At 46.9% G+C, this 10,586-nt stretch overlaps 1 protein-coding gene across 10 annotated transcripts in view; it reads left to right on the forward strand.

The window, feature by feature from the left end:
- Tn (tripartite motif containing protein thin) overlaps positions 1 to 9,494 on the forward strand; it is a 96,510-nt gene extending 87,016 nt beyond the window's left edge. For 7 of the 10 annotated variants that reach the window (XM_076323907.1, XM_076323913.1, XM_076323912.1 and 4 more), the window contains one exon: positions 3,961 to 4,439. In XM_076323907.1, coding sequence (XP_076180022.1) covers positions 3,961 to 4,302 — 342 coding nt within the window. In that variant the 3' untranslated portion in view covers positions 4,303 to 4,439. Of the gene's footprint in view, positions 1 to 3,960; positions 4,576 to 6,088; positions 6,251 to 7,039; positions 7,197 to 7,785; positions 8,068 to 8,224 lie in introns of those variants that run through there. The other 3 variants (XM_076323914.1, XM_076323916.1, XM_076323915.1) reach the window with 2 other exon arrangements.
- Positions 9,495 to 10,586: the final 1,092 nt, after the last annotated feature.

The following is a 10,586-nucleotide window of genomic DNA, read 5'->3' on the forward strand; positions in this document are numbered from 1 at the left end:
CAATAATTCGATGCTCCTTTGAAACGTTACATGTCGCAAAGTTATTGGCAAAGCATCGTTGTCGATTGAAATTAATTCCGCGCAACCGTGAAGCGCGCCACAATTGCGCAAGACCAAAATGCTGCCGCGCGAGAGGGGGTGGGAGGGGGTGGGGGAAACAACAGTCGGGCGACATTCCCCTCGCGCGGTCAAAATCCGTGTCGACGAGTTTACACCGAGCGGTAATAACGCAAGAATAACCCGATAGACAATGCTAATTCGCGTAATAATATTGTATGGTGGAACTTGCATTTTATTCATTGTGATAATCGTACGTTACGATCGTAAGCGTAAATCTTTGTTGTTCCTACGTTGATTCTCGCGAACACGTGTCCCCGCATTGCTCAAGTACGTAGCTTCGTAGTTATGAGAGAAATATCGCGCACGCGCGCGCACACCTGACTCCCACTCGTTAAGTGTAGTGAGAAACAACCGTCCTCCCATGAGCAGCTTGAATCCACGCTGAAACGAAGCTTCTTCGATTCGTTCCCATTGAATCGGTGGCGCGGACCGCGCGTCGCGCGGCACGATCGTTTTTAACTCGCGAAACGAAACGCGAAACGGAGTCGGTTTCTCAACGCATCGACTACCAATTTTGAACAGTTTCGAGTCGAGTTCAATAAGAATTAACCGTCAACGCGTCGCGTTTTAACGATAATTTACGAAACGTTGATTAAATTTCAATTCGCGCCGATCGTTCTATATTTCGAATACTCGAGATACACGATTCAACGTAGCATTCCGTGGATAAGGGAACCTTGGAAATTTCGTTGGACAATTTTCTCGGAAATCGGTTCGTCGATCTGCGTTAAAACGCACCGCGCACCGGTGGATCGATGCGTTCCGCGCGCGGAAACGAGCTTTTACCCCGCGACGTGCCGTTCCCGCCGCCGCTACGTTTCATATCATTAAGTTTTTGTACTCTTTTTCCTAGTGAATAGGCTTGCGTCAGTTTGTTGGTGTGGTAAATAAACTGCATTTCTTTGTGATAACTCGTATTATTTATTTCCCTCTCAACTTGTCCTCAGTTTACACAAGCAATAACGAAAAAAAAAAACAGAAAATATAGAACCGAATCGAGAATTGTATCGTGTCCCCCGCCTGGTAAAATTTCTTTCTCGTATTCGTGACTGGTCTCTCTTAAGTGTCTCTCTCACTCATTGAAAAAAGAAAAAGAAAAACGTCTTTTTCGTGTACATCTTTGTTTTCCACGTGTTTTGTTCAAGTTATCTTTGTCGCTCGTTTGTTTGTACGTTGTCCCGATCATGTTCCGTTTACCGTGGTGAAATACACGCACGCGTAAAGATTCGTAAACCAGAACAAAAAATGCAACTTTATTTATTGCACTGACAGATTGAACGTTCGTCAGAATCGATCACGTGAAGTCCGTCCCTTTCGTTGTTCGTTGTCATGTTCCACGGAAGGCGTTCGGCTTTCTTTTAAATTTAAGACAACCCTCCAGCACCCTCCAACCTCTGTTGCAACCACCTCAAGATGCACGCACGCACGCTCGCGCCACGAACTTACAACGGTACACTGCAATAATGTACTAATTCCGAGGAGAAGGTAAAAAAACGATCGATCCGCGCATTGGACGAGGGTCGACTAGGATCGAGGTGGAACCTTGGAGGATATCGATGGACACGAACGGATTCAAAGGCTGCCAAAAACGAATCGTTCGTACGTCGATCAAAGTGTTCACCGAATAACGTTTCCTTCTTGGAACAGGATCGTGGACCCGCATTTGCTTCGGCGGATGGCCACGATTTTTTATTTTTCATTTTTCGCTAACAACGCTGTTTACTTTTTCGGCTTTTCTAATTACCTCGACGACGCGGCCGATGAAACACTCCCTCCCCTCTCCCGCGTATCGTGTTTCTCTGCCATCGACGCGAGAATTCTACGGAAATTATTACAGACGGAACTAACGCGACCGCATTGTGCATCATACGGGAAGCCCCAAGGTGCGCGGTAAAAGGTTTAAATATAACCCGTTTGTTACTTTAAATATCTGCTGCAGCACGGATAGTCAGTCGGGCTATATCCGTCCGCAAGTCTGCTTGACTGGAAACACGGATGTTATTCCAATACGTTTTCAGCGCCGAAGATCAATTAAACGCGGTACCGCGACACGCTCGTTTCGAACTTCAAAGCAAACGACGAAGAGCTTTCAACGAAAACCACGGTGTCCCGACGAAACGCACGGACGTTCAACGATTCTCGCGTAAATACGTTTAAACGCGAGCCGAGCCGAAATCAGCCGAGTCTTCGAACGAAAGCGAGAACTTCGGGTGTTCGAGTATCGTCGCGTCTACGATTTTTACGACGGAGAACTCGACGGATATGGGTTTACAGCGTGGCCGAGGATGTTGTGGGGGGCTTTAAAATTTTACAGCCACCGAAACGTGGCAACTCGTGTGTCGCGCGTGTTTACCGCGTGTACATATATTAAAGATGGAACGTTCGTCGTTCCGGGAAAGTTAGTTCGAACAGGGCGTAACCTCCACCGTAATAACAAGCGAGGAAACCACTCGGACGTAAAACCGTTCGAGTTCCGCCCTTCGACACAGTTCCGTCGCGATGACGCACGCACTCGAAAACGTTCCCGATCGAACGTCCGCTCGAAAAGATATTCGAAACTCGACGAACGTTGCGCCAATGTTTCCCGCGTTGTTGCGCGCGGGATGGGAAATCGCTCGTTCGGATCGCGAGGGGAGGGAGATGTTAGCGAAACTTTATCGCGCGAACGATTTGATGAACGGCCCCGGTGGCGAAAAAAAAAGGAACGTTCAGATAATTAAAAGCAACGAGGACCCGCTTTCTCCGGTAACGAAATTGCTTTCAGCGATGCAGGGGCCGAGCCACGTTTCCCACGACCCTTACGCGCAGTTTATGGGGCCAGCGATAAAGAACCGACATATCAGGCACGCCGCCGCCGGATTGATATACTATGTGGCGGATACGCATCCATTTTCGCTACTCGTATAACACGGACGCGTACGGCCGATACGCCGACACGAATTTACAGGATGCGTCGCCCGGGCTAGCTAAACGTACCACGGGTCACGTTCGCGGAACGACGATTAACGCCGATACCGATATAATAACGGTGAACGTATCACGAGACGTTACAGGCGTTGTTAACGAATTGGAACGTACGTATGGCTGATTGGACGACACGATCGTTGATTAGAAGACCGGACCGGTACAGGACGAGATCGTCGAGATCGCAGAGCACGGTTCAGGACGCAGATCGTATCGCATATTCCATACTTCGTCCACTAAACTGTTTCACTTATGTGTTACTAAATCATCCGCATTTGTTACCGTTGACGATCGCAGTATCGCGGTGCATCGATCGAAACCCGTACCACGCGAAAGAATTTACGCGCTCGATACGGAACGGTTGAGGAGAACGTAACCGTCAGATGAAATCGATGGTCCGAATGTACGCGAGAGATGTAACTACCCCGTTTTTCGGAGTATCGATTTCACGGTAGAGGTTTACCCTTCGAGTTAATATTCTTACCGCAACCGTACTCGTTGTCCATCTCCGGACAATTCGGGCGCGAAAGAACCGCGATGCTCGAACGTTAACGGTGGTAACCACATGTCCGAGTTAACGTCTCCGAAACGGAGGGACCGAAGCTTCGGTTGTTCCACGTGAAAGATAACACGAGTAACCGAGAGTTTCGATGTTTCCATGAGCCCCGAACCCGACGAAGCGGACATCGGTCGCTCGTGACTGGGTAACTGTTTCGCCCACGTTCTGCGACCAACCATTCATCCAAACGATCGATAATCGCTCATCCCGATCGCCCGCGAGTTTCCCAGCCCTGAATAATCGCCAAGTAACACACAGGCTTCTTATGTTAACGAGGACGTTTGAACGAGCCCAACTTTCGTTCCGCAATGTTCCAGGTTCCTCAACAAGAGCAGAAGCCAGGCGGCCATGATAGCGAGCCGAGAACGAGAAAGGGAGCGCGAACGGGAACGAGAAAGGGAACGGGAACGGGACCGGGAACGGGAACGGGACCGGGAACGGGAGCGGGAACGGGAACGGGAACGGGAACGGGAACGGGAACGAGAACGGGAGCGAGAACGGGAACGAGAACGAGAACGCGAACGAGAAAGAGAACGCGAACGAGACGCGGACACCGAGGTCGAGTCCCCTCTGTCGGCGAGGTCGCGGTACGCCACGTTGAAGGACAGAAGACAGCGGCTGGCTCGGTCCAGAAGCTCCCACAACTTCGGCGGCGATGACCTCGACCTCGACGAGGAACCACCCTCTCCGACGACCCAGTCGCCGAACGCTTATCTGGCAGCCAAGTACGGAGCCGGCTCTGAACTGGCCAGGAGTCGGAGCACTCACGCCCTCAAATCGAGAGAGCCGAGCCCTGAACGCGACAGACCGGGAACCGAGAAGGACGGCGCTGCTTTGAGCTCTTGGGCGAGGTACCTGAAGAATAAATACGGGAATCGAACCATCAAGGACAAGGAGCCCTCTTCATCCGCCTCGACAATTCCATCATCGAGGTAAGACGATACGGAACGACCACGCGCTCGATGGGACAAATATAGTGATCTCGGACAAACGGAAGGGTGCCAACACGCTACCGGAGTATCAACGATTCGGGATCCCCTCGGAGGAATCGTTTCTTTTTTTTAGATATTAGAACCTTAAGACCTTCGATGTAACAATAGACACCGAAATGTTCCGGTCGCCGCGTATCACGAAACCGTGCACTTTAAAAGAGAGAATTTGTTAACGAGAGTATCGAGAACTCGTGCAGCGGTTCGCGTCGATGAAACTGGAGTTCGAACGATCACTATATTTGTTGCGTCGACCGTGTATCCGGTAGCACGAGTCAGCGTCACCGAGTGGTAGCACATTGTACACACCCGATGACACAGATTCGTTCCACCGTAGGGATAAGGGACTCGGTTCGCGATACCCCTTCTCCGTGACTCGGCGAAGACCGGCGCGAGATAGTTGCGCAGAATCATTGCGTCGCGAACCTTGCAACGGAGCGGACGTACCCTCGGCGCACCGCACGAATCGCTACGAAACAATTTCCCCCCACAGATAGTTTCGCGATGTTTGACCCTTTAATACGGGTTATCGATCCGCGGATTAGATCGTTATTTATTAAATCGATTTCACCGCAACGAGAACGAATCACGATACGCGCGATATTTTGCATATTTCGTTTAAACGACACGTACACGAATATATTACACATATACGTAAAAAGTGTGCCAGATACATTAGAGTACACGGAATGAAATGCGAACACATCGAAATGTGTACAGCGCGTGCGTTACGATGCATCGAAATATGCACGATACACGGTGTACGGAAACTTTCGTAAGTCTGTACGTTTCGATGTATTCGACGCGTTTCATTCCGTGCATTCTATTCTACAATTTGTGTGTAACACATTTCTGTATATCATTTGAATAAAATATGGAAAATATCAGTTCTCATGTGCTACTTATCGGAATCCATACTCCAAGCGCGATTAAATTCGTTCGGTGAATAATAGTTCGATCCTCGAATGGATAACCAATTTGAATCTTACCGCGCGTATCGAAACGTGACGAAATATATTTAATAAACGATACGTGGATACCTGAATCGGTATTATATTTGAAACGTTACGCGTCGCGAGCTCGTCGACGAAGCGTTGTTATTTCGGAGCGATTCGTGGCACTCGTTGCACGTGGTCCGAGTTAGACGACACGGAAGATTAAAATCGTCGCGTTACGCGGTCAGCGGCTTAATGATTCCGCGCACGCATGCCGCGCAACCATCGGACAGCTTGGCACGCGTATCGAGAAGGAGCGAGGGTAACGTGAACTTGGCCATTTGCCCCTTGGCTGGCACGAATCCATGTGATCGGGTGTATATATGGATCGGCGATGCAGAGTATCGCGTCACATCGGTCACGTGGCGCTGCAATTTATAGATCCGATTTTAATTCGAATCCCACTTTCGACGGTAATGAAACTGTCCCTTGGAATTATCGAGGAGTGAATCTGTTCGCAGCAGCAGCGCAGCCTCTAGGAGGTTGTCGCTAGGTCTACCTTTGAGGCACACCGGCCAAACATCCTTCGAATCTTCTGACGACGATCAAAAAAACCCGTCAGGCTCCCCCACGTCCCCTACAGCAGCTCCCGTTATACCCGCGGCAGCAGGTTCCTCCACTAGGTGAGTTATCTCGTCGTTGGAAAGTGAAAAGTGTTCAGTGGAAAACTGAGGAGAATGCCCTTGGATGGAATTCGAGTACGATTAACAATTTTTTACAAAGATTATTGGCCAGGATTTCCGCATAAATTAACGAGTAACATCGTTACTACCGTGAAAAATAAATTTCTCTGGGATAGTGAACATCGCTCACGGGCATTCTCTACAGTCCCTTTCAGTACGCTACCGTTCGGAATCAATCGAACGACCACGCGTCTCGAGAAAACTAAAAATTCTATCTTCGACAAGAAAGGTATTTATTCGTTTCTACCGTTCTCGTAATTGCACAATATTTGTACCTTAAACTACAAATACTAGTGTTCTCGTCGATCGTAATATAAAGATACTGACTCGGTGCGCAAAATGTTCGAGTATCGTAGATTCGAAAAATAGTCGAACGAACAAGTTCGGTTTCGATTTTTCCAGCTGCCAATCGAGAAGTTGTTTCGGCTGATAAAATCATTCACGGATTGAAATTTCTAACGAATAACGAATAACAAACCTTGAATAGACTTTATCGTTTCTTATTGTTACAATTTTTATTCTTTTCATCTGTTTCACCATTTCGTTCAACGACGATCGTTTTTACCGAGTATTTTCTTACACGGAGACGAGGTAAGTTCGTCTTTCGGAAATACTAGCGCAACAGGATTAAACGTAGAATAAAGCAGCGTTCGGATAATTAGGAACGGTATTGTGCGGCCAAGGTTGTATAGAAATTTCGTACGAGATCAATGTTGGTATATCCGACAGCAATGGCCGGAGGAGTCACTACTTGCTGAAGCGGCGGCAGCTGTTCAAGTTCGGGATGCGGGGGAGCGAAGCCGGATGCTTTACCTGGCCGAGAGGCCTCGCAGTTGGCCCAGACAACACCATCGTCGTGGCCGACAGCTCCAACCATCGTGTTCAAGTAATTACCCAAAGCTTACGAAACGATCGAATTTCTTCGGGTATTGGAAATATCGTTCGATACTTTTCAACGGACGTTCGTCTCGTTCACCAAAATATTCCACGCTGAATGGAATATTCCACGTAAATGATTGAAGAACAGTCTCGTTTATATTTGTACGAGAAGTATATTTATATTGTCCTCGTATTTTTCGCGCGAATGTACGAGCGTCGAAGAATTTCTTCGAGGCTCTCAACCAGAATTGCTCGATTAATGATAAAATCGCGTGGGTCCGAATTTTAAACGGAAAAACGAGACGAAAGAAAATAGGGACGTGAAAAAGAGCAAAAAGAGGGGAAAGAGTTTCTTTTAAGTAAACTCTGTGGTATTCGTTTAAAAATATTCGAATAGCCAAATTTGCGAAAATTTCTGTGTAAGGGTCGCTGGTCGTTTCCTGCAAAGGTATCAGTTGTCGACAAGCTTTCTGAACGATATTTTTCTAGTACTCGAAAAAAAAAAAATCGAACAAGTCCATGGCCGATCGGTGCGAAGAACAACGATACGGGAGTTCTTCGTTCTCGATTAATACAACGATGTTTGTATTATGCAGGTATTTGACTGTAATGGGAACTTCATGAAGGAGTTCGGTACGTACGGAAGTGGCGAGGGTGAATTCGATTGCCTCGCCGGAGTGGCCGTGAACAGGATCGGGCAATACATCATCGCGGATCGTTACAACCACAGAATTCAGGTCCTCGATCCTTCCGGCCGTTTTCTGAGAGCCTTTGGCTCCCAAGGGACCGCCGACGGTCGGTTTAATTATCCTTGGGGGATCACCACGGACGCTCTTGGATTTATTTATGTGTGCGATAAAGAGAACCATCGCGTACAGGTACGTATCCTCGCGGTTCACCCTGCTCCGAAGCTCGTAAGAATTCCGTTCTTGAATCTCTTTTCAATCGAAATCTACGAAGGTTCGACTCGCGCGAGCGTTTCGCGATAACGTGACGAACTGGATTGCTCAAACGTTTCTCCGTTTGTTCGCTCAGGTGTTTCAATCGGACGGCACGTTCGTGGGCAAATTCGGCTCCTGCGGAAGCGGACGTGGCCAACTGGAACATCCACACTACATCGCGGTGAGCAACACGAACCGCGTGATCGTCAGCGACGGCAACAACCATCGTGTTCAGATATTCGACGTGAACGGGCGCGTGCTGACCTCCTTCGGATCCGAGGGCTCCGACGAGGGTCAGTTCAAGTTCCCAAGAGGCGTCGCTGTCGACGACCAGGGCTACATCGTCGTCGCAGACTCCGGTAACAACAGAATACAGATCTTCAGCCCAGAGGGCGCGTTCCTGAAGTCGTTCGGCGGCTGGGGTAGCGGTGACGGTGAATTCAAGGGCCTGGAGGGTGTCGCCGTCACGTCGACCGGTAACATCGTCGTCTGCGATCGCGAGAATCACCGCGTCCAAGTGTTCTGATTCGTCGTTTCTTTTCTCTTCAATTTTTTTTTTCTCTCTCTCTCACTTTTCTTCTCTTCTCATTTTCTCTCCGCACTCCTTCCAATCCTCGACCAGAGAGACTTCGAGCGATCTCGAGGGGGCTTTAGAATCGACGCAACTCTATCCAAGGTTCTTTCGACTGCGCGTATAATTAGAACGAGCACAACGCTATGGTCCGTACTTCGATCAGAGGGATTTCCGTGTCGACGAACGTAGCAAACGGAAAACCCGTAGAACGAGAAAAGCACTTCGACGACGAGCTCGGTTTATATTTCGAGCACGGGGTGGGAGGGTGGGTTGTCGCGTAAACTTGCTTGCTTCGTTAGGTTATTAACATAGTTGTTTGTGTTGAGCTAATCTACTCGCGGGGAGGCCCTTTGGTACAGACCGTGGAAGCTTTTGTTTCGGGGGAAAAATTATTCCGGTCGGTCGTGAAAGTTTCCAACTCTCTAACAGGATTCAGCTCGATTGTCTGTGAATTTCCATTGTATTCCATTTTTCGCGGCCTATTTCGATGCTAATGCGTCCCGACAAAGTTGTCCGGCAACGAATCGATTATGGTACCCGAAATCGAATATCTCGGACGTTGGACGATTTGTGGCTTGAAAAAAATACGAAACAAAACGAAACACAACCCGTTTATCTTTTCTTCTCCCGTCTTATCCCCTCTCTTACCACCTTCCTTGTACGCACTTGATATCCGCGTTAACTTAATTTAATTTATACTCAAAGTGACAACAAAATACAGTTTGTACCGTTTGTATGCTTTAAATAAATTGTTGCGGAAGTATTAAAAAAAATTAAAAAAAAAAAAAAACATTTGTGTCGTTACTCCTGGGAGAATAGATAAAACTGGAAAAATGCGATCACACTGTTTCGTACCCCTAGCGTGGAAACTAATTTAACGTCGAGATCCTCACGAGACACCGGAAAAATATTATTCCGACGAATTGGTTTCGACAACAACGGGGAATTACTTATAGAAATTGACCTCCTCGATTATATTTGCCCGATACGATTGTTGCTTTCCAATGACCTTATAAAGCCACACTCCGCAAACAAGAATCCGGAAGCCGAATCACCCTGTCACCCCCAGTTTTCGAAAAACACAAATTTTCGTAAAAATCCAGGATTTTGGACAAAAGTGAAGTATTACGTGAAAAGTAGAAACGTTAGAAAGTTCTAATTGATCCTCAAAAATAGAGGAGAGTTTCTCGAATATAGTGGTGTACAATTCATTGATTGCTTTTGATCTCAAGTGATTAACGTCAAAGTTTAAAAAGGTACCGATTTGTATAGTTTCTCGGAATTATTTTTGTATTTCTACGAAAAGTTATTTACCTAGAATGAAAATAATGTTTAACTTTTAATACCTGAGGGTTCTGAGCTTTTCTCTCATACATTTCCGTGGATACCAATCACCAGCTATAATATACTTCTTCATCAATTTCAATCAACAGGAATTTCATTAATATAATATTCTAAATTCGCAGTCAATTAGCTCTATACTAACCCCGACGAAGAATTATCGTTCGTCGCGAGTAATATCGATCACCAGGTCTTACCAGGATGAAGTTTATTGCGAGCAGAATAAAAGTTCCATTGATCTTAAAATAATTTTAAGATTTCTTCGACTTCCTCCTCCTTACTTTTGTCAAACAGTTTCGTCTTCGGAAATGTATACAGAATCCGATCGTGGATAGGGTTTTCGTTCTAGGTAAATAACGTAAAAGTATCAAATTAATTCCGAGAAACTATACAAATCGGTACCTTTTCAAACTTTGACGTTAATTTATAACTCTTTGGAATCAAAAGCAATTAATGAATTGTACACCACTATATTGGAGAAACTCTCTTCTATTTTTGGGAATCAATTAGAACTTTCTAACCTGTTTACTTTTCACGTGAT

The sequence above is a fragment of the Ptiloglossa arizonensis genome, chromosome 12, assembly GCF_051014685.1.
Source record: "Ptiloglossa arizonensis isolate GNS036 chromosome 12, iyPtiAriz1_principal, whole genome shotgun sequence".
NCBI lineage: Eukaryota > Metazoa > Arthropoda > Insecta > Hymenoptera > Colletidae > Ptiloglossa > Ptiloglossa arizonensis.